At 26.0% G+C, this 21,675-nt stretch overlaps 11 protein-coding genes across 11 annotated transcripts in view, besides 25 other annotated features; 6 read left to right on the top strand and 5 right to left on the bottom strand.

The window, feature by feature from the left end:
- The first annotated feature begins 70 nt into the window (after positions 1 to 70).
- Positions 71 to 94: a sequence feature (AT_rich).
- Positions 95 to 403: 309 nt separating this feature from the next.
- Positions 404 to 427: a sequence feature (AT_rich).
- An 85-nt stretch (positions 428 to 512) lies between these two features.
- Positions 513 to 540: a sequence feature (AT_rich).
- Positions 541 to 2,258: 1,718 nt separating this feature from the next.
- Positions 2,259 to 2,294: a sequence feature (AT_rich).
- Positions 2,295 to 2,538: 244 nt separating this feature from the next.
- Positions 2,539 to 2,674: a microsatellite.
- Positions 2,579 to 2,696: a microsatellite.
- Positions 2,697 to 2,704: 8 nt separating this feature from the next.
- EDI_201380 (proline-serine-threonine phosphatase interacting protein, putative) lies at positions 2,705 to 3,829 on the top strand (the record flags this gene model as incomplete). The annotated part of the gene is made up of 1 exon (XM_001741440.1): positions 2,705 to 3,829. One exon carries the CDS (start codon positions 2,705 to 2,707, stop codon positions 3,827 to 3,829), a length of 1,125 nt encoding a protein of 374 aa, XP_001741492.1.
- Positions 3,830 to 3,898: 69 nt separating this feature from the next.
- Positions 3,899 to 3,939: a sequence feature (AT_rich).
- Positions 3,940 to 4,201: 262 nt separating this feature from the next.
- Positions 4,202 to 4,338: a microsatellite.
- Positions 4,274 to 4,446: a microsatellite.
- Positions 4,447 to 4,665: 219 nt separating this feature from the next.
- Positions 4,666 to 4,722: a sequence feature (AT_rich).
- A 78-nt stretch (positions 4,723 to 4,800) lies between these two features.
- Positions 4,801 to 6,195: a repeat region.
- Positions 6,196 to 6,234: 39 nt separating this feature from the next.
- Positions 6,235 to 6,314: a sequence feature (AT_rich).
- Positions 6,315 to 6,381: 67 nt separating this feature from the next.
- On the top strand, positions 6,382 to 6,963 carry EDI_201370 (uncharacterized protein; the record flags this gene model as incomplete). Its single annotated transcript, XM_001741439.1, has 1 exon — positions 6,382 to 6,963. One exon carries the CDS (start codon positions 6,382 to 6,384, stop codon positions 6,961 to 6,963), a length of 582 nt encoding a protein of 193 aa, XP_001741491.1.
- A 9-nt stretch (positions 6,964 to 6,972) lies between these two features.
- Positions 6,973 to 7,058: a sequence feature (AT_rich).
- EDI_201360 (nuclear protein localization, putative) lies at positions 7,058 to 8,449 on the bottom strand (the record flags this gene model as incomplete). The annotated part of the gene is made up of 1 exon (XM_001741438.1): positions 7,058 to 8,449. One exon carries the CDS (start codon positions 8,447 to 8,449, stop codon positions 7,058 to 7,060), a length of 1,392 nt encoding a protein of 463 aa, XP_001741490.1.
- A 53-nt stretch (positions 8,450 to 8,502) lies between these two features.
- Positions 8,503 to 8,632: a sequence feature (AT_rich).
- Positions 8,633 to 9,542: 910 nt separating this feature from the next.
- Positions 9,543 to 9,664: a sequence feature (AT_rich).
- A 13-nt stretch (positions 9,665 to 9,677) lies between these two features.
- On the bottom strand, positions 9,678 to 10,626 carry EDI_201350 (uncharacterized protein; the record flags this gene model as incomplete). Its single annotated transcript, XM_001741437.1, has 2 exons — positions 9,678 to 10,208; positions 10,438 to 10,626. The coding sequence occupies 2 exons, from the start codon at positions 10,624 to 10,626 to the stop codon at positions 9,678 to 9,680; spliced, it is 720 nt and encodes a 239-aa protein (XP_001741489.1).
- Positions 10,627 to 10,757: 131 nt separating this feature from the next.
- Positions 10,758 to 10,815: a sequence feature (AT_rich).
- Positions 10,816 to 10,893: 78 nt separating this feature from the next.
- On the top strand, positions 10,894 to 11,673 carry EDI_201340 (uncharacterized protein; the record flags this gene model as incomplete). The annotated part of the gene is made up of 4 exons (XM_001741436.1): positions 10,894 to 10,930; positions 11,008 to 11,168; positions 11,220 to 11,493; positions 11,543 to 11,673. 4 exons carry the CDS (start codon positions 10,894 to 10,896, stop codon positions 11,671 to 11,673), a joined length of 603 nt encoding a protein of 200 aa, XP_001741488.1.
- Positions 11,499 to 11,535: a sequence feature (AT_rich).
- Positions 11,674 to 11,714: 41 nt separating the features above from the next.
- Positions 11,715 to 11,764: a sequence feature (AT_rich).
- A 101-nt stretch (positions 11,765 to 11,865) lies between these two features.
- Positions 11,866 to 12,518, bottom strand: EDI_201330 (rab5, putative; the record flags this gene model as incomplete). Its single annotated transcript, XM_001741435.1, has 2 exons — positions 11,866 to 12,174; positions 12,240 to 12,518. 2 exons carry the CDS (start codon positions 12,516 to 12,518, stop codon positions 11,866 to 11,868), a joined length of 588 nt encoding a protein of 195 aa, XP_001741487.1.
- Positions 12,519 to 12,621: 103 nt separating this feature from the next.
- Positions 12,622 to 12,664: a sequence feature (AT_rich).
- Positions 12,665 to 12,702: 38 nt separating this feature from the next.
- EDI_201320 (40S ribosomal protein S20, putative) lies at positions 12,703 to 13,113 on the bottom strand (the record flags this gene model as incomplete). Its single annotated transcript, XM_001741434.1, has 2 exons — positions 12,703 to 12,756; positions 12,811 to 13,113. The coding sequence occupies 2 exons, from the start codon at positions 13,111 to 13,113 to the stop codon at positions 12,703 to 12,705; spliced, it is 357 nt and encodes a 118-aa protein (XP_001741486.1).
- Positions 13,114 to 13,163: 50 nt separating this feature from the next.
- Positions 13,164 to 13,282: a microsatellite.
- An 85-nt stretch (positions 13,283 to 13,367) lies between these two features.
- EDI_201310 (uncharacterized protein) lies at positions 13,368 to 14,858 on the top strand (the record flags this gene model as incomplete). The annotated part of the gene is made up of 1 exon (XM_001741433.1): positions 13,368 to 14,858. The coding sequence occupies one exon, from the start codon at positions 13,368 to 13,370 to the stop codon at positions 14,856 to 14,858; it is 1,491 nt and encodes a 496-aa protein (XP_001741485.1).
- Positions 14,834 to 14,913: a sequence feature (AT_rich).
- A 735-nt stretch (positions 14,914 to 15,648) lies between these two features.
- On the top strand, positions 15,649 to 16,638 carry EDI_201300 (metal tolerance protein C2, putative; the record flags this gene model as incomplete). The annotated part of the gene is made up of 1 exon (XM_001741432.1): positions 15,649 to 16,638. The coding sequence occupies one exon, from the start codon at positions 15,649 to 15,651 to the stop codon at positions 16,636 to 16,638; it is 990 nt and encodes a 329-aa protein (XP_001741484.1).
- Positions 15,759 to 15,789: a sequence feature (AT_rich).
- Positions 16,639 to 16,676: 38 nt separating the features above from the next.
- Positions 16,677 to 16,725: a sequence feature (AT_rich).
- A 12-nt stretch (positions 16,726 to 16,737) lies between these two features.
- On the bottom strand, positions 16,738 to 21,046 carry EDI_201290 (guanyl-nucleotide exchange factor, putative; the record flags this gene model as incomplete). Its single annotated transcript, XM_001741431.1, has 2 exons — positions 16,738 to 16,827; positions 16,880 to 21,046. 2 exons carry the CDS (start codon positions 21,044 to 21,046, stop codon positions 16,738 to 16,740), a joined length of 4,257 nt encoding a protein of 1,418 aa, XP_001741483.1.
- Positions 18,062 to 18,083: a sequence feature (AT_rich).
- Positions 21,047 to 21,054: 8 nt separating the features above from the next.
- Positions 21,055 to 21,109: a microsatellite.
- A 143-nt stretch (positions 21,110 to 21,252) lies between these two features.
- The window catches only part of EDI_201180 (uncharacterized protein), a gene marked incomplete at both ends in the record, with an annotated part of 534 nt that continues 111 nt past the window's right edge, over positions 21,253 to 21,675 (top strand). The window contains one exon of the mRNA XM_001733501.1: positions 21,253 to 21,675. This exon is cut by the window's right edge and continues 111 nt beyond it. Within this exon, the coding sequence (XP_001733553.1) occupies positions 21,253 to 21,675 (423 nt within the window).

Raw genomic sequence — 21,675 nt, 5'->3', positions numbered from 1 at the left:
ATGAGAAATAAAAGAAAAAACATTTTGAAAAGTTTAATAACAAAAAAACAGAAAAATCAAATATAAAAGGTATATTTATAATAAAATATTAAAACCACTTTGAATGAAACATTTGGTCTTGTAATTGATTCAATGTGTTAATATGGTAGTTAGTAGTTTCAATTCAATAAATGACTGAAACTCAACTACAAAGATTTACTACATATAGAATAATACAATTTACAAGAAGATTATTTGAATAATTAATTTAGTGTTGAAGAGTTTTTATAGATGCAAGGATTTCATACTTATAATCAATAGTTTGAATATGACTTTTTGCTTGTTTTAAAGGTTCTTTTTTTTTCTTTCTTCTTTCTGTACACACAGATTTATATTTTTAGAAGTTAAACTATCTGTTGTTTAGAATAATTTTTTTAATTTATAATATCATCTATTATGACATCCATCCTTACCAAACTCAATTAAATTACAATGACTAAATAGGTCTAATAATATTTTTCTCCAATAAGATGTTTTAAATTATTTTAATTTAGATAAAATGTCCAATGGTTTGTAATAAATTCTTTAATAACATTCTTTAATGAGAAGAATTTATTCTCTGGTTTTAATAGTTTAAGTGCTTTTAAAACCATCACACATAATTGCGTAGTTTTCATCTTGAAATCTTATCTTTCTGATATTTCACTTTTTTGATATAAAAGACAATGTTATCAACAGGTCTTTTGACCAATAAATTTCTGTCAATATTTTCTAGTGAATATATTGCTGAAGAATCAATATGGAATAAGTTTATTATTTCCATTTTCTTCTCTCTTAGTATAAAGAAGCTTCGTGCTTCATTATTAACTAAATTATTGAAAGACAGATGACGAGTTATTTGTTTCTGTTGTTAAAGCAATTTATTGTAATGGGTAGTATTTTATTTACTTATATTATTTAACTACCGTTACCATAACACCGTTCCATAAGTATCTTTTTTTTTATCTCTTCAACTACAACTAAAAGGAAAGAGTCACTGATTTAAAAAAATAATTACACTTAAAAAAATTACTAACACTATTCTTTGTTGACTGCACTCAGTCCAACCAGTTAGACGGACCAGATGATAGTGATCAACTACCAATCGATCTTTTTTTAAACCCTTCGAACAACAAATTCGAATAATTGACAAACGGTCTTTAATTAATTAACATTTATTACCACTTATTCATTAAAATAATTAACCTATGTTTTTTCATTAGACGATATAAGGGTTTCAATAGTTCAACACATACACCTAGTAGCCTATCGAGTAAGTCATTTTTTATGAATTAAACTTTTCTTTTGTTTTACTTCTTAACTCCTAACCAATAAAAATTCATTTTATACCATATTCTTAAGTAATAAACAAAAACAATAACTTTGTTTTTGGTCTGGTTAAAACAACTAGTTGTTTAACTAAATACTCTAATATACGAAGTCCTTAGGAACCTGGTCAAAATGATTTTTGGTACTGTCTTGATACAATACGTTACTGGCACTATCAATGCATAAAAATAATCAATTTATTTTGTGTAAATCATATTTTAAATCGTAAATAGAAGAATTTTTGATGACTTAAAAATATATATAATCTCTTGCTTGTTTATAAAGTCATTAATTATCTAAACTCTGTTTCTTGATCAACTTTGTTCTGTTCAATCTTTGTATAATCGCTAGATATTTAAGAAAGGAGCTTAAAATTTTCAGTGAATCTTCACCATTCATTTATTTTATAGTTACTTCTTTCTTAAGTTAAATTAAAGAGAAAAATGAATAAGAATGAAATGAAAATTCTTCTAAAAATGATGATGTGTCATTCTTAAAATACTTGAAGATTGGTTCATTCTATTATATAGACTTTTCTTTTAAATTGAATGATAAGGTTCACTGATTTTTAATTGTTTTGATGTAGAAAGAGAAAGGTATATGAACATTATCTTCATTAAAACAAATTTGGTGGAAAATAAGTTGAGTATTTTTAATGAATGAGGTGATATTTTACAATGATTCTTTAATACTATCATTGTGTATGAAAAATGATATATTATTTTATTGCACATTATATAAAAAAGATAAAATGTGTTCTTTTAATTAAAGATATGATAAAATCGTACTTAAATGAATTAATAGTTAATAAAAAGAATGATAACATTTAATGATAATTAAATAGAATTGAATAGATGAAATAAGGTATTCAAAACACAATGACTGATATGAGAAATAATAACAATTAAACCATAATTATTAATAAATCATTCATTTATTATTAATAAGATAACAACACAATACAACACAATAAATGAATAGAAATAATTAATAATAATACCAATCTCTTAAACAATTTAAATTAAACATTATCTCTGATATTAACAATAAGATTATGAGTGTTGTTTGATTACAAGATAGAGTTTTTTGGATTATTCGTTTATAAATTTTGAGTAAATAAAAGAGTTTTAGAATGTATAAGAAGATAATTACAAACAGTATAGAGGTGTTTAGATTATGTTGTAGTGATGGGAATGAATGAGAGAAAGAATAGAAAGAATTGTACTGTGATAAAAAAAGATAAAAGGATAAAAATTAAATAGGAATTAGAAAAAAGAAAAATGTGAGAAATCAAAACAAGATTGAAAAAGTGAAAAAGGGAAAAGAACTACAAATAGGATAAAAACAAAGGAACAACATGAGTAGTATTAGTCGATCATTTTTTGCAATTAAAAGTGTTCTTGGAGTCAATAAAAAGACTATTGACACTGAATATGAAAGTATGAAAAAGAAATTAAGTGATATTTCAAATGAATTCAATAAAGTAATCACATATGTTGAAGAACTTCCTAAAACAGTCAGCAATATTTCAGGAAAACATCTAAATGTATTGAATTCACTCCATTTATGTGTTCAAATATCTGAAGGAGAAGAAGAAAAGATGAATCAAATCACTGAAACGATTTCTGTTTTCCAAAAGATGGAAAGAGATTCAACAAGATATCAAAATTTAATGAATGAATTAATAACACCATTAAGAGCATATGGACAACAATTTAAAGAACTCTTAGGAAGATGCAAAGTTGCAGAGAAAAGAAAAGAAGATATGGAATTTTATAATGAAAGATTAATGGAAATTACAAAGAAAGCAGTAAATCGACAAAAAGGACTTGCAGATGCACAAACTGATTTTACATATGCTAAAGAAAAATATGAATGGCTTAAAGAAGAACTTATTGAAGATACAAATAAATTATGTAAAGATTTTCAAGGTATTGTACTTCCTGTTGTTAGAGCATTAATGGTTAATTTCACTGAAGTTATGAATGGAATGAATGAAATTTGGGAAGAGGTTCCAAAGAAGATTGAAAATCTTCCTAGTAATGGAATTAACTTAGAATATGTTATTAAAGCACCAGCTGATTCAATGGAAAAAGAAACAAATGTTCAACAACGTCGAATACAATTATACAATAGTCCAATGATTAATCAAACAATTATGTCACAACCATACATTCCACAACAACAATCATTTAATCAATCACAACAAAATACTATGCCAAATCAATACATTCCACCACAACAAACTTATCAAGTGCCATGTGGAAATTCTACTACTCAACCAACACCAATAAATCAACAACCTAAAACAAATAATAATATGTGTAGAGTTAATTATGATTATTCAGCACAAGAAACAAATGAATTAAGTATTAAAACAGGAGATATTATTAAAGTATTATCTAAAGAAGGAGATTGGTGGATTGGTGAATTAAATGGACAAACTGGTCAATTCCCTTCAAATTATGTTACATTACTTTAACTTAAATTCTTTTTTTTTCTCATTATTTAAATATTCTTTTTATTTGTTTAATTCACTCATAATCAATTCTTTTAATTTGTTAAATAATATAGTATTATTATTTAATTAATCAACATCAGTAGATATTTGTTAAATAGAAATGAATTGTTTTCATTTACAATATTATAATTATTCATAATCTTAAAATGATACTTTTTTAATTCTTCTTTTTATCTTCTTATTTTAATTTTCTTTATTTCTTCATTCAAACTACATTTCTTATTCTTTTAATTCTCTTTTTAGTATAGTACAATGAATATTATTATTTAAGTCATACTCAAATTTGAATACTTTAGATGAGTAAAATCAATCTTATTGTTTCTATCATTCTTATTGTTTGTTGATGATTTTTTATTCTTTATGTTTACTTATAGATTAATATTTCATTCGTTTATTCAAAGTTATTTCTCTATTCTTTTTCTTTTTCTTTTGTTCGTTAATTTCTCTTAATTATTATTCTCTCATTTATTATCTTAATTTCACTCTTTTTCACTTCTTTCTAATCTATTGTATATTCTTCTATTCTTAACTTTCCATTTTGATTGTTCCATTTATCTTTTCTTGTGTATTGTTTTGTTGTTTATCCATTTATGAATCTTTTGAAAACAACTTTATTAAAGAAGAACTACACAACCATATTGTGATATAAATGAAATGATAAAAAGAGTAAAAGAACTTCCAAATGAACAGAATGTGTTAGTAATTAATAAAATATACTGAATTAACAAACCCAAAGTTATCTATTATTTACAATGTAATAAATAGAACATGTAAAATACATTAACATTTATGAACACAAAATAATAATAAATTAATACTTATTTTCATATTGTTTTATATTTATATTTAATATTCAATGATTAATCATTAGATTAACCAAGTTTAATATTTGATATATGTTTTTTTGTTTATTAAAGTAAATCATTTATCTCTTTTATTTATTCTCTTTATTTATTTTTTTTTCTTTCATTTCTCTTCATATTATTATTATTTAATTAACACAATGAGTGTGAGTATCTGAAATAAAATAAAACAAGAATGAAATATGATCATTTTTATATTCATCATTTCATTATTGATTTGATTTTAATTCTTTTTTAGTTTTTATATTTCAAATAAACAATATTTGATAAAATCATTTCATTTCAATTACAATGAACCGTTTTGGTGTGAAACCAATATTTGGATACTCATTTCCACAAAGGGCATTTCTTATTCCTTTATATTCAAACGAACACTGTTTACAAGATGACTTTGTTTTATTATGTTCTTTACCTATAATAAAATCCCATCCATTTCCATATCCAAATGAAAATAAATATTCACTTGATTGATTAGATAACCAAAATGCATATTGTGGTACTTTAATATCAAATTTCTTCATTCCTTCTATTCTTCCTTTTGATTCTAATGAAAATAAAAATGATTTTGAATCATTTATAAAACTACCAACTTTATCAATTTTAGAATTAACATATCCTCCAAATTTATTTCCATTTTCATCTTCATTAATAATTATTATATGTTCTTTATTTATCAGTCTTTGAATAAATGTTATTGTGTTCTGATTCCAATTATCATTATCTGAATCAAAAAGTACATTGGACACTTTTCTTGATGTCCATTCTTCTAGTTGTTGAATTTCTTCTATTGTATTCATTCCTCTCATTATTTGTAATCTTTCTTCTTCTTTTCTTTTTTTCTCTTCTTCTTGTTTCTTCTTTTCTTTTTCTTCTTCTTGTTTCTTGTTTATCTCTAAATAACCACTGTAATATTTGTTCCATTCTTCTTTCTTCTTATTAAATCTTGTTTTAATATTGTTAATTTCTTCTTCTAATTTCTTAATTTTATCTTTCATATTCATTTCTTCAATTGAAATGATTTTATTGATTAGTTCATTCTTTGTTTTACTTAATATTTCTTCATCCTTATTATCTTCTATTATCTTTTCCATTTTATTCTTTATTATTTCTATTTTATTTATTGTTTCTGTCCTTTTTCTATCACCATTCTTCTTCTTCTTTCTGTTTCATCAATTCTATCAAATATCCCTTCTCCTCTTTTAATTGCTTCTGAATATGTTTCATTATCCCTCATTTCAAATATTTCATTTTTAATACTTCCTAAATAATATTGATAATGCTTAGTAATATCATCAATTGATTGTTGAATATTTGGAAGTGTTTCTACTATTTCTTTAATTAATTGATTGTTCATCACCGATTCCATTTTAATTTAATAAATATAAGATTAAAATAAGATTCGTAAATAATTAAATACACGTTTATAACACATTTTATTTATTATTTTATCATTACTTAATAAATACCTCAGTAGTTATATTTCATAAATGAACAGCTTGTTTCATATTTATTATCAACAAAATAAGAAAAAATAAAATTTAAGTTTTCAAGAAAACAAAAATAAAAAAATTTAAAAAAATAAACATCATTATAACCAGAAATGAACTTGTTCTATAAATATAATAAACAAACTCATTAAGTATTTAAAGGATGCAAAACAAAGAAATAGAGAGATTATATTTATTAATTGGATGCATTCAATATCCAATGAAATTAGTCTGTTCAAAAGAGTATATCGAAAGAAAGAAAAGAGAACACAGCCAATTTCTTCAAAATTATAAGTTAGAAGTAAATGAACCATGGTTCAAAGAAATTACAGAACTTCCATGGTACAATGACCACAATTTAATTAATCAAGTAATTTCATTAATTAAACAAGGTAAATTAGCACCTGTTTGTGAAATGGTTGAAAGTGATGATGATAATGAGATGTGTTTTTCATGTTTATGTAAACCAAAAAATAACATAATAGGACTAAATTGGATTCACTGTTCACCGGCAACGTCAAACCATTTAATATGTACTCCATGTTTATTAAATACATTAAGTTCAAATGGATTTAAAATAAGTCTCAATGATTTGACTTGTGAATGTCAGATTTGTAAAAAAGTATCTCCATTAATATATCATGAGCCCTCTGACGAGACAATTTTAAAAGAGGTTCCTATGGAAGAACTTCAAACAAAAATTGTCTATGGAAGAAGGGGGGAAGAATTAAACAGTAATTTATAATTAGCAAAGTATTAAAAAGTTTTGTTATAATAATAAACAAAAAGAAAAACAATAAAATAAAAACTAAATAATTATTTTGTTATAATAATTAAAATCAGTCCAAAGGCATTTCAAGCCATTGTTTTATATCTTCTTTAATATCATGTTTCTCTATTTTATTCACAACACACTCTTTTACAGAATGAAGTGAACTAAACACTCCATAATCTAAACAAAATACTAATAAATGAAAATCTGAAATTTGTTGATAAATTGGAAGTGTTTTAACACTTTCAAAATATTTTTTAAATTGAAGTAATGTAACATCTTCTTGTGGTCTATTTTCAATTGGATATTTAGATGATAAAAACATAGTCTTTGCTTTAAACGCACGAATTGGAACATTACAAACAAAAACTACTGGATCAACAGTCATAATTTCTTTTTGTGATAAATAAACTGATTCTTTTAAATTAATTTCATTATTTTTTGGTTGACTAGGTTGTACTATTGCTTTTTTAACTAATTCCATTAATTGTTCCGATGCTTGATAACATTCTACTTTAGATTCAATTCCTGTTTCATTTGGTGTTACAACAACTGTTACACACCTTTTATCCCATTCTAATTGTCGTTGTGCTGCTGCAATAATTTCTCGACTTGTTAAAATTTCTTCTCTTCTTGCATGTGAAAAAATAATACCAACACGTTCTAATCCAAGTTCAATTGCCATCTGTTGTACTTGCAAAAGAGTTTGTTCTTGTTTCATTTCAAAATCTCCTTCTTCGTTAATAACTTGAGGTGGTTCATAAATGGCTTCTACTTGTACTCTGTCTTCTTTAAATATTCCATATAATATACCAATTCTATTAACATAAAAACTTCTTTGAGATACATATCTTTGAAAATTATCTGTTTCCATAAAGTTCATACGACATAATTTACATACTGCATCTTGCTTTTGAATTCGAATTTTTTCATAATCCCATTTTGCAAGACATAGTGTACAACATCCATGTGGACCATGGTTAGGACATGTAGCTGGAAAATAAATTCGAGGTTGTTGTGGTTGATTATGTTTAACTTCTTCTGGAGCTATACAATTAGGACATTTCATTGTTGGTGGATGATTGCATTGCCTTTTAACATTGGCTGCTCCTTTTGGACATAAACAATTACTACACTTTTGTCCTGGAGGATGATTACAAAGCCATTTAACTGGTTTTCCTTTCGCAGTTTGCGTTGCTGGTTTAATTGGTCCACCATCACCAAGTCTATAGACTCCAGAACTGAAATGAGTTACTGCGTTTTTCTTGACTCCACCCCCAATGGTATAGACCTTTTCCCCTTCACCTACTTGTGAAGGTGATGATGATAATTTTCTAGAACTATTTGGATTTTGTGCTGTTTTATTCGATTCTTTCTTTTTTAATTCAGCCGCTTTTTGTGCGTCTCTTGCCATACATTTTAAACATCTCACATTCGGTCCATGATCACACCTATCCATTTTCTTTGTAATAATTTCTATATTTTAAGTTCTACTTAGTCACTTGTATGAGGTTTTAATTTAAAATCTTATTTTTATATCTTATAAAATAGATAAAAATTATCCATTGATAGATAAAATAACAAAAAAATTTATAAAAAGAAATAATTGTTTTTCTAACTAATTATTTTTTAAGAATAATATCTTTAACTCATCAATAACAAGAAATACATGCGGTGTTTGGTCTTTTTATTAACACATTCTAACAGAACATCTACAAAAATAAAAACAGAATAAGGTATTAACTTATTATGAAACAATTTAAAAAACATCAACTTTCCTCTTATACGATTCAAGAAAGAGCATAGATGTTGATGGTTATGAAAAATAATGTGTCTAGTGATGAACTTATAAGAGAAATAAGCCAAAAACGAATAACTTTTTCATTACAATAATAAAAGATGGTGACGTGATGTGGTTGAGTCTTATATATTTCTTTCTTGTACATTAACCCAATTTAATAACAAAGACGAAAAATATTTAAACTCAAAAGGTGTTATGTAAACTTAATGAAAAATGAGTAAATGAACAACAAAGTATGTTTGAAGTGAGTGTTATAGAAATATCGTATTTATAATAAGGCTAGAGATATCTTAAAATAGTGACTCATCTTTATATAATATAGTACTAGTCTAAATATGACATATACACATTAAACCAATAACTTTAATAAATATAACAATTTGATTTATTGGCTAAGTCATAAATTCTTTGATATGAATTGTTTGTAAAATTTAATATAAGTTTTTTGGTAATAGAGTTATTGAAGTACCTATTAATAATTGATACAATAAACCAAATAATACTTTTATTAAGAAATAAATATTAGTACAGTGAATAAATAACTCAAATTTTGTTTCAATATTAAATAATATTTTTTCAATGCCCAATATTTTTAAATTATTTCAGCAAAGATAACAATTTTTATTTAGTGTTAAATAATTCAAATACATAATAAAAGGTTAGACGAATCAAAATTATAAAAGTTGAATAAGAAAGAAACAAACAATAAAATCTATAAAGAAGAAAACGATATAACCAAATAATCACTTTCTAAATAAAATAAAAAGAAATGAAATATTATTATATAATAGTAAATTATTATTATTTTTTATTTTCTTTATTAATACTCTTAAGATAACTTAAAATAATTAAACAAATTATTAAAAATAAAATCAACGTTATTCCATTATGACTTCATATAAGCTTCTAATTTGGAATTCATATTCTCCAATCTCTTTTCATAAGACATTCTTGGTTGTCTTCTTTCATTTGTATTTCTTTTTATTCTATTATCATTTCTTCTATTACTGTGGTTCATATGTCTTCTACCAATACGACTTAATCCTCTTCTACCATCAAACCTTCCTCTTTTTCCTGATAGATTTTGTTCATACATACGTTCTCTTCTAATAATCTCTCTTGTAACATTATCAATCAAACTATTTCTAAATCCTCGTCTCATACCTCCAAATCGTCTTTGTCTATTTCTTCCATCATGTAAACGTCTTCTCCTATCATTGTGATGTCCTTGGTGGCTTTTTGTTGAAATAATTTCAAAATTCATTAATTTACCATCAAATTCTACATTTTTGTATGCATTAATAATTTTGTTAGCATCTTCTTCTGTTTTAAAAAGAACTGTGGCAATATTACTTCCATCTTGTTGTGCTTTTAAAAAGGCTTTTAATGGTTCTACTTGATTCATAGAGCATAATTTCTATTATATCAATTACTATTTTATTTTTTCATTAATACAACGTTAATATTATTAAAAATATTCAATTTCTCTTTATCCGTTCAATAAAGTAATCAATTTCTTAAACCATAATTACTTGATCATGGTACTTTTTACTTATTATTTTCTTTAAAAAGAATATCACCATATCTTATTAAATTGAACGACAACTATATCTTTCATTTTCATTTCAAAAGAAAAGATCACAAACATTAATATCTTCTTCAGTCACCTTTGGTCCAAGATTTGTTACTCGAACTTTGACATATTGAGGTGCTGGTGTTTCTCTATCATTTTTATCTCTTCTTGGTGGCATTGAATCTCCATTAATTCTTTGATTATTATTTCTATATCTTCTTGAATTTGAGAATGATTTATTGCCATATCTTCTTCTTTCCATTGTGTAAGGTTAAGTGATGAAATATAAGTTTTTTAAATCTCTTAAATATAACCCTAACCAGTTCATATCTTATTTATTTTTTCAAGTTCCCTCCTGACTTTTATCTTTTTGATATTAGGTTTTATTTGTGCTTTTTATTACAAAAATTTTTTGTTTTTGATAATAAAATGAAAAAAAAAGAAAAATATTCTTGACCGTCCATTGTGAGTTGTGATAAGATATTATCTTATTAGAGAATTTAAGCCAGTTTTATCAAGAAGAATTAGAATGTCAAGTGAGTCACTACCAACTGAATACGTTCATTGTTTGTTTTCTGTTTTACTCTTCTTTTGTCATGAGTAATTGAATTCCTCTCAACACTAGAATTAATTCAGCTCTTAGATTCTTCTGACACTAAAAAGTCTGCAAAAGAAATTGCAATCGTTCTAAAAAATAATTATAATAGGCCATTACAAGAGGTTGCTCGTATTGTAGGCATGTCAGCTACATCAGTTAAAAAACTATGTAGGGATTTAGGTATTAAACGCTGGCCACATAGGAAGGTTTGAATATAAAAGTACTAACCATAATCAAACTGAATACTAATTACCTAGTTACAAAGAATAGAAGGTGAAATAAAAAGAATAGACGAATCAATGAAAGACCCTTCTAAAACTTCTTTTGAAAGAAATCAATACCATGAACGATACCTTGAATTAATACAACTGAAACAACAAGTTTATGATGACCCAAATATCCCTTTAAGTAACCCTCCAAAAAAAAAGTATTACTGTAAATCAACACCCAATCCAAAACCATTTCATCAAATTAAATTTCAACTGAATGGAAAAACAACTCCCATTTCATGCTCAACACCACTCAGCTCAAGTTTGTTTATATTAAATATAATTCTAATATCATTATTAATAAGTAATAGTAGTTTTTGGTCCTGATTATTTAGGTGTGATTATATCACAACAACCTAACATAACGCCAACTGAATGTCCAATACCTGAAGCCGAATCTTATGAACTTGGTTGTCTTCCTTCTGAAGGTCCATTACAATAAAGTTAAGTGTATTAACTAATAAAGATTGATTTTTGTGATTGAATAATTATAATAGTTAATATTATTAATTAAAAACTATATTAAATATTTAGGTTTAATCATCATGAAAATTTTATTTCATATAAAATTGTTATATAACTAATAGAAAGAAAAAAGTAATTGAATAAGCAAAAATTCATTTATTTAAGATATTCAGCAACAGCCTTTTTTGTTATCAGTTTTATTGTTTGAAATAAGAACCTCATCTGGATCAATCAAACCTTTTTCATTTCTTGGTAATTTTCTTGCGATTTGATCAAATAGTTCATTAACATTAATATTTGCTTTTGCTGATGTTTCAATGTAATCTATAGATAAACTACGAGCATAACCTTCTGCTTCTTCTTTTGTAATAACACGAGAATCAGCCAAATCACATTTATTACCCACTAAGAAGATAATAGCTTCATTACCTGATCCCCTTAATTCATCTATCCATTTTTTTGCTTGAGTAAAAGAAGACTAAATTTTTATTAGTCTATCCATCCTGTTTTATTTTGTTTAAATATCAAAAATGGAAAACAAACATCTGAAGTAATATCATAAACAACTAATGCAGCATTACTTCCACGATAATACATTGGAGTTAGTGAATGATATCTTTCTTGTCCAGCAGTATCCCAAATTTCAAATTTTATAGTATCTCCATCAACAATAAGAGTTTTTGTTAAAAACGCTGCACCAATAGTATTTTCTTGGAATTCTTTATATTCATCTTTACATACCCTTAGGACAATACTAGATTTACCAACACTACTATCTCCTAGTAAAACTATTTTAAATTGATATGTGTTTCCTTCACTCATTAAGTAGAATAATGAAATACAAAATATTAGTTCATTTTTTCTTTTCAGCTTTCTTTTTAAAGAATTTTCCACTAACTTTTACACCACCAGTTTATTTACTTTGTTTTTTTTATTAAAAAGTATTACATAAAATTACTTTAAAAAAAGAAAGAAAACCAAAAAACAACTAATCAGAACCGATTACTTAATCGAACATGGCAACTTCAAGTTCTACTCCTGGTTCAACTTTGAGAGAAGTCTAAATTATTAATACACATGTAATAAATAAGATGACTAAAAATAATTAACAAACAATTTCTTTAACAGTTTCTGGAGTAGTTTTCATAGACAAAACTCTCTTATAAATTCTCATTTGATAATGATCCCAGGTTTTTGAACCTTCACCACATGGAGTCTTTCTAGTGGTGATTCTAAGAATTTTAGTTGGGATTCTGACTGGACCTTTAACTTGAACACCTTTCTTCTTTCCATTTTCTTTAACTTCAGCACAAAGATTTTCAACAGCTTTAACCTTAGTAGAAGTAATGGTAATTGTAATGTTCTTGTAGACTTTTGGGGTGACTGGTGCTTTAATGTCTTTCTTGATATCAGCCATTGATTCCGATCAGTTTGCTACTTTTTAGTTTTAGTAGGGTTCTTACCTAATTTTTTTTCTTCTTTTAATTTTTTTAATTCTTTTATTATTCCTTTTTAGTTCTTTCTTAATTCTTTATAATTTTGTGTTTTTTATACATTTTTAATATCATTTTATTCTATTATTTTTTGTGTGATTCCTTTTGACTCTTTAAAAATGAGATTCCAAAACGAAAAGAGATAAAACTATCTTGAAATGAATAAATCAATCTTGTTATGAAGAAAGGACAAAATAAATGTGTTATGGAAGTTCAAATTAATTACCTTAAGAATGTTCCTAGTGATGACGGAGATTTTTTATTGAAGTGGTCATTTTCAAGTATGAAAGGTGTGATTGAAAATTTGAAATGTTCAAATAGAACAATCACTGGAACTGAGAATGATATAATAGAAGTTCTCTGTAATGAAGTGAAACTATATGGAACAAAAATTACAAAACAAAATTTAAAATTTACATTAATACAAAACATAACCAATCAAAAAAAAAAGAAAGAAATAATTTTTGGAACTGGATTTGTTGATTTGTCTCCATTTACAACTGTTAAAATTAAACGTGAGATAAATATTAAAATTAAAGCTGAGAAAAGTGATTTTTCATTTGAATGTCATTTAACGATATGGAATAAAAATACACTTACTGACATAACGTATGCTAATAATTCAGATGAAAAGAAAGTTAAAATGGTAAGATTTAAACAAACTGAATCAGAAGAAGAAGAAGAAAAATTAATATCAAAAAAGGTTGGTAATGATATTGAAGTTCCACGAACTCTTGAAGACATGGTAAATGATATTGACGATGAAACTGATGAACAACTAATGGTTGTTACATACCCTCCATCATCTGGACCAATTGATCTTCAAGAAATTTTTGATTCTTTAAAAAATATGAAAGGAGATTTTTATTGTACTGATAATTTTATTGAATTATTAAAGAAATGGTGGAGTGATAATGACGCCCATATTGAACTAAATATTATTCCAATTAGTATGGAAGATTGGATTGATTGTGTTTGGTTAATCAAAATTATGGAAACATTCAAAGTAATTAAATTTGGATATGAAGAAGAGAATAATATCGAAAGTCAATGTAAGTTACAAATTGAAAAGATATTAAAAGATGCAAAGAAGCGACTAACAAAATTAGTTCAAGAACGTGTCGAAGGAATGTTAAAAAATTTAATTTTATCTACAGCATTTGATTCTACAAAATCTAATTTTGAAGAAGGAATTGCTACAGCTTATGTTCGTTTTATATCATCTGTATATGAGTCAGTCTGTCAGATTAGTTCAACATATGCTAATTCTTTTATTAGACAATTGTTCCATTTCTCTATCTATTCTATTTTTGAAGGAATTGTAGATTCGCATAATGTCGATGGTTCAAAAGGATTTCAATTAAACTATTTTGGGATTTGTATTCAGAATGAAATGGACCAAGTTACTGTATTAAGAAAATATAGAGAAGAATTTATCCCTATTATTGAGGTATCTCGTTTACTGACAATGCCATTAAACGTCGATCTTATGAAGTTAAAAGAAGAGGTATTTCCAACTGTTAAATACAATTTATTACTGAAAATATTACAAGAATTTAAACCAGGAAATTCTAACCCAAATTCAATTCCCAAATCTGTTTTTAAATTTGTCTCTAAACATTTAGAGCAAGAACCAATTCCTTCAAAATATGATTTAATTGAAAATTGATATTTTTCTTTCATTAAATTAATAATTAATAAATAGAATAGTAAATAATAATTTTGGTAATTGTTTTAAAAGAATATCTTTATTGTAGAAGAACTTAAAAAAAAATTAAAAGAAAAAACAAAAAATACTAAAGTGAAGTAAAATAGTAATGATTCCTAGTCCTATTCCTTTATTTCAATTCATGATATGTTTGTGTTGTTTAAATAATGAAATATTTATTTCTCCAACAATACTTTTTATTTCAATTTCACTTCAAACGTTTTTGTCCCAATTTAATATTAATAATTACAAACTATTATTTACAAATCACAACGGAACTGTTTACCTCCAATTGATACATTTCTTTTTATCAACTCTTTCATTAATGGTTCATGCCTCAACCTCACTTGCTACGTTATTACCTATAACATCTCCAACACTATTGATCCTTCATATCATTCTTCATCTCTCTTCTTTAAGTTGGTGGAGTATTGTTCCATTAATATGTATTCCATTTCAATATGTATTAAGAAAAAGACAAACAACTCCATTAAATCAGTCATTGGTGTTATTGCCATTATGTGTAATTGTTTACTTTTTACCAGTTAAAGTAATTAATGGATATATTCCTCCAATTTTATCAATTATAGTATCATTCCTTGTTCATATTCCATTATCTCATGACCCACAATACCGTCACGTCTCTATTGTCATAACATGTATAATATCCAATTTCCTTCGAGGAACTTCTTTATTACCAATATTAGTGATTATTCCTTTATGGTATATTTCCTTACCCACAAATAATGATATGCAATTGTTTTCAATTGGTGGTTCTTCAGGAATGATGAGAATTAATATTCCATTAAAGGTATTATTTACTCGTGGATTACAACAAACACTTGGTCATCCAAAGAGTAGAAAATTATTTTATTATTTCTTAATAAATTTAGCTTTTATGTTTGTTGAAGTTGCTTATGGATGGTGGAGTGGATCATTAGGATTAATATCTGATGGATTTCATATGTTATTTGATTGTGTGGCATTGGCAATGGGATTGGTAGCTACTGTTATAGCGCGATGGGCTCCAGACAGATTATTTACTTATGGATATGGTAGATCAGAGACATTGTCTGGATTCGTTAATGCATTGTTCTTGGTATATATTGCATTTTTTGTTTTATTAGAAAGTATTCATCGTTTAATCCATCCATCGGATATTAAAGTTGACGCATTATTGATGGTAAGTTTCCTTGGGTTATTAGTTAATATCATTGGTGTCTTCGCTTTTCGTGATACTGATGAAGATATAGAAATTTCAAATTGTAATTGTCCAATACATTTAAATCAACCAAAGAAAAAGAAAGCAAAAGATAATAATATGGAAGGTATATTTTTACATGTTCTTTCTGATACATTAGGTTCAGTTGGAGTTATTATTTCGTCTTATTTAGTAGAATATTTTGGGTGGCTTATTTCTGATCCTATTTGTTCATTATGTCTTTCAGCAATGATTTTTTGTAGTGTACTTCCACTGTTAAAGAATTCTGCTTCAATGTTATTACAATCAGTTCCTAAAGGATATGATGATGATTTAATTAAATCTAAACTCATTCAAATTGCTGGTGTTAAAGATGTTATTAAGTTAAATTTATGGGAATTTTCTGAAAGTTGTTTAGTTGTTACAACAGTTATTTCTATTGTTCCAGAAGCTAATTCTGACACTATACGTAATGCTGTTATTACTGCTTTAAAACATGAAGATTTTAATGACATTACTGTAGAACTTGTTGTTCAATGAATTCATTGAAATTCATCTCTTTTGCTTTAATAAAACTCTTTTTTTTATTTAATTTAATAAATTAATTAATTTCATTATGAAAATTTAGTCATAACATTGTTATAACGAGTCAAATCGAAGTTTTAATTTTTTAGCTTGGGAAGTGTTTGGTAATACAGAAAGATTTAGAGAAGATTTCATTTGGTTTAACTACAGAAGTTAATAACTATATGAGTTAAATTGAAAAAAAAATAAAACAAACTATAGTTGTATGTTCTTGAAGTAATTTATCACAAACTACTGATATAACTTTATCTGTCATTTTAAATAATAAGTTAATCATTGTAAATTGAGAAGACTCTATTGATAAAGAAATAAAACAATCTATTGCTGCATCTACGACTAACCCAAAACATTCAATATAACTTGTTTTTTCTATGTCATTATAAACTGAAGAATACTCATCTATTACTGATTGTAAAGATTGAAGCATTTCATCAGATTTTTCATGAGATGCAATGTCATGAACCATTTCTTTTAATACAATAAATATTTTAAGGTCACAGGTTAATAACGTTTTATTATCTGTAGGTTGGAATGTTTCATAATGATTGACAATTGGTTGTGGAAGGTGGTTTATTTCTTTTTTCTTTTGACACTCTAAACTACAATAATAATGCTCTTTACAATATGGACATATAAATGCTAAATGTGAACTAAATTCTTTATTACATGCTGAACACTTAATAATTCCAATCATCTCTTTACTAGATTTAGATGTTTTAACTCTTAAATTAACTTTTTTCAAGACTACTGCAGCAATATGACTATGAACAAGTTCCATAATTAATTTGAATCCATCACAACAATTGTCGTGATGAGAAACTACTTCAATAATGTCTTGAACTAATAGTCCAGAAACAGAAATACCAAAATGAAGTGGAGAACAACAAAGTATATGACAAATCATTAATTCTACTTCGATATATCTAATTGGAACTTTTTTATTTGCAATAAATGAAGAAAGATTAAGAGCAAATGTCATTCCAACAGTTGTTATCCATTCTTTATCTTTTTTTTCAATATTATTATATATTAGAGGAACTATTTGTGTATAAACAACGTTCCAAGTCATTTCTGACTTATTACTTTCTAATTGAATTAATAAATATTTCATTGCTTCAACTGAACATTCAACATAATTTGATCCAATAATTCCTCCCCAAATATACATAACTTCTGTTAATTGTTTTTTTTCTTGCAAATAACTATTTGCAAGTGCAACAAGGTCTCGTGTCATTTTTTCATTAGAACAATTTTTTGAATATAGTTGAAGTCCTTTTGTAATTAGATATTGTGTTTCTTCATCAAATGTTTTAATTGTTAATAATCTAAATGAAGAAAATCCTCTAATAATAATATTAGGAGATGAGTCTAGTGCTGCTAAATTTAAAATATTAATAATAGCTTTCCAGTTCATTTTTTGAGATGGTTTATAGCCATCTAAAATAGATTCTATTGTTTCTATTATTGCATCTCTTACTTGTGGTACAGCAGAGTCTGCCATAATAATCATTAAAGAATTTAAAATAATATCATTCTGTGGAAATTTTGATTGTAAAAGTCCTAATGCTTTAACTGCTTGTTTTGCAAGAACACAGTGTGGATGAAGTCCAGCTCTTACATAAATATCACATGCAATAATTAATGCTTGACTAATAATATTTTGTTCTCTACCAACTATCATTAATAATATTTGAATAAGAATATTAAACAAAAAGTATTGAGGAGATAATGTGTTAATCTCTGTCATAATAACAGTTTTTAAAGAGTTTAAGAAGCATAAGAAATTTTCATTTGGTGCAACAGCCTCTTTAATGAATATATCATTGATAACAGACAAATGTTTTTGAAGTAATTGTTTTAAAGTAGTAAGAGTTTTTTGGTCAAATTTTTTATTTGCAACACGAAGACCATTATTAACAAATGTAAATATACCAAGATATTCTGGATAATAAATTTGATGTTGTGGTTTTGGCATAACTTTTACTTCAGAAACATCTCCATATGGTTTTGGCATTAATCCAAGATTATCTAAATGACTTATTACTTTTAGACATGATAACCATGCATTTTTTAATAATGGACCTTCTTCTTTACATATATTAATTATATACCTAATTGCAAGAACATGCTTAGGAGTCATTTCTTCAGGAGAAAGAAGCATTGTCCATAATGAGATATCAGAAGTAAGGTCATCACATTCTGACATACCACAATAAGCAGTTATATGAATTAATTTTTGCATTCCTCTTAATGAATTCTCAACAAAATCACCTGTCTCTTCATTAAAAAATAAATATCTACAAATATCAGTACATGAAATCAATGTACTTTTAATAAATGCTTTAATCACATCAATAGAATTTTCTAATTTACCTTCTTCTTTTGTTTGATATATTCTAATCATATTTGCATCAATTCCTGATAATGTTCTTAATACTCTTTCTTTAACTTCAAGATCATTTACAATATTTGAGTCTATTCCTGTTAAACATTCAGCAAGTGCAAATGAACCACTAGCTGCTCGTTGAAACAATCCTTTAATATCAATATTAATATTTCCTACATTACCAATCATTTCACTAAATTGTTTAAAAGTAATTCGTTTTGTTTTTGTATCAAGAGCAACACACATTACTGATGTAGCTAATAAATAAATTTGTTCTGGAGTCATATTTAATGCAGCATTACATTCAGCATATCTAACAGAAAAACGTTCAATAATATTATCTACTATTTGAACTTCTCCTGGAGCACAAAACATCAAAAACATTCTCTGAAGAGCATCATCAAATCTTTCCCCACTAAAATCTATTTCTTTTATTAATTTATTTAATGCATCATTTCCATCATTACCTAAATTAGATATATATTCTGTCACTCGACGTTTATCTAATCCTTGAGTACTTAATAAAAAGTCAGCAATAGAACGGGAAGAGTTTTCACAAAATTTATTTGAAACAAAATACTCAACTCCATCTTTTGGGTTGTTGGCAAATAATGGGAATCCATTTTCTAATAATACTTTTCTTTCCATACGTTGTTCAATAGTAGAAGGAAGAGACGAATAATTAATTTGAATAGTTGAGATATTATCAATAATATTTAATATACATTTTAATGCTCTCATACGATTATCAGTATCAAATTGTTTACTAACAAATTTTTCTATTGATTTTATTTTTCCATAAACTACATCAGATAATGTTTTAACTAATGACCTAATAACATTTGGTGCAACAATACTACAATCATATAATTGAAACATTGATATAATGCATTCTTGTTTTTCTGTTAAAGATACTAACATTTCTAATGTTAATTGTTTTTGTTGAGGAGTAGATAGTGAAGAGTTAAGTATAAATAAATATAATCGTTCAAAAATAACTGATAATCCTTTTACATGAAGTATTGGTGAAGACATTACTTCAATAAATATTTTTAATGTTGGAATATATTTTTGTGGTTCTGTTGTAAATCCATTAGCAATTAAACAATCAATCAATGGTTTCTTCCAATCGTCATATTGTTGTAATATATGATGATCAGCAATTGTAAATATTAATAAAATACATTTAACTGCATGGGCATGAGCTCTTGAATTAAAATATTTTTGATTTTCATTAGAAAGTGTTTTAACAAATTTTATTTTTTCTTCTCTATGTTTTTCTATATCACTTCTTATACGAGAACTAAAGTTTACTGATGTCATATATTTATTGTCACTTTTAACATGAACAGCATCTGGTGAACACCAATCATCAGTAGAATATTTTGCTGACGTTGTTAATAATGTAACAACGGGTGGAATCCCATTAGAATACATTGGAGTTTGTGGTGAAACATCAATGAAGGTTTGAATTAAGTCTTTTACTCGTTGAGCTTCTGGAGCATTTGGAAGGAGTATTACATGAAGGTCAAATAAACATGAAATAAGAAGTGAATATACTTCATCATGTAATCTACAACGAGAAAGATTTGTAAAAGAAGTTAAAACAATAGGTAATAAAGAATCTTTTCCTGTAGAAGAAAATGGAAGAACAGATAACATAGATGAACATACTAATGATAACGTTTCTGAAGTCATTAAATCTGGTGTTATCAATGGAACAAAAATGGATAATAACTTATTTCTATCTTTACTCTTAAAAATAGCATCCAACAATTGAACAAATAAATTTTGGTTTAGAGGAGATAAGACTAATAAAGGATCCTCTAATGAAGATATGTTTTCAAGAAATACTTTTGATGCTTGATATACTATATCATCTTTACTTCTATAATGAATTGATTCTAATGTCTCTACCAAAAGTGATAACTTAGAAGAAGGATCAGGTAGAGGAGAAGATGTATTCTTTAGAGACATTGAAACTATTATATCTTATTTTTTTTTTGTCTTTTCTTTGAATTTTTGTTTTTACTTTTTTTTAAAACTTAAAATTGAATTTTCTATAGTTATTGAATTTTGCAATATAAACTGTATTGTCCGTAAGTTACAATCTCCAGATCTTTTTTATGATAAGTTACCAAGGGATTTAGCTTTAAATGTTTCACTCTATGAACTAATTATCAATGCAATTTGTTGATTATAAAGTTAAATTAGCAACTAGAAAAGCTTGCAATACTTCTAACTGTCCTCCTAAACCTAAACACATTCGAACAATTGTCGTCAAAAGTTTTTCAGGAGGTGTTCCTTCATTTTATTCAGAATTAGCAAAATGGATTTTATCATTTAATCCATTACAGCAATACAAATCTTTAGTGACTTTACACCGTGTTCTTCGAGATGGTTCTTCTCAATTACTTGGGGGTTATTTGGATGCATTTCTTCCAAAAATTAATCGAATAGTTAATACCCCACAACAGTTAAATGCTTATTATGCTTTTCAACAAATTATTAAACATTATTCAAAATATATTCAAATGAGATTTGTATTTCACCAAAAACATCGTATTTTTACTGGCTCATTATTAGTTCCACACGAATTACCAGAA

The sequence above is a fragment of the Entamoeba dispar genome, genomic scaffold, assembly GCF_000209125.1.
Source record: "Entamoeba dispar SAW760 scf_1105229463765 genomic scaffold, whole genome shotgun sequence".
Classification (NCBI taxonomy): domain Eukaryota; phylum Evosea; order Mastigamoebida; family Endamoebidae; genus Entamoeba; species Entamoeba dispar.
Note: the sequence above shows the minus strand (reverse complement) of the source record. Positions and strands in the feature narration are given on the sequence as shown.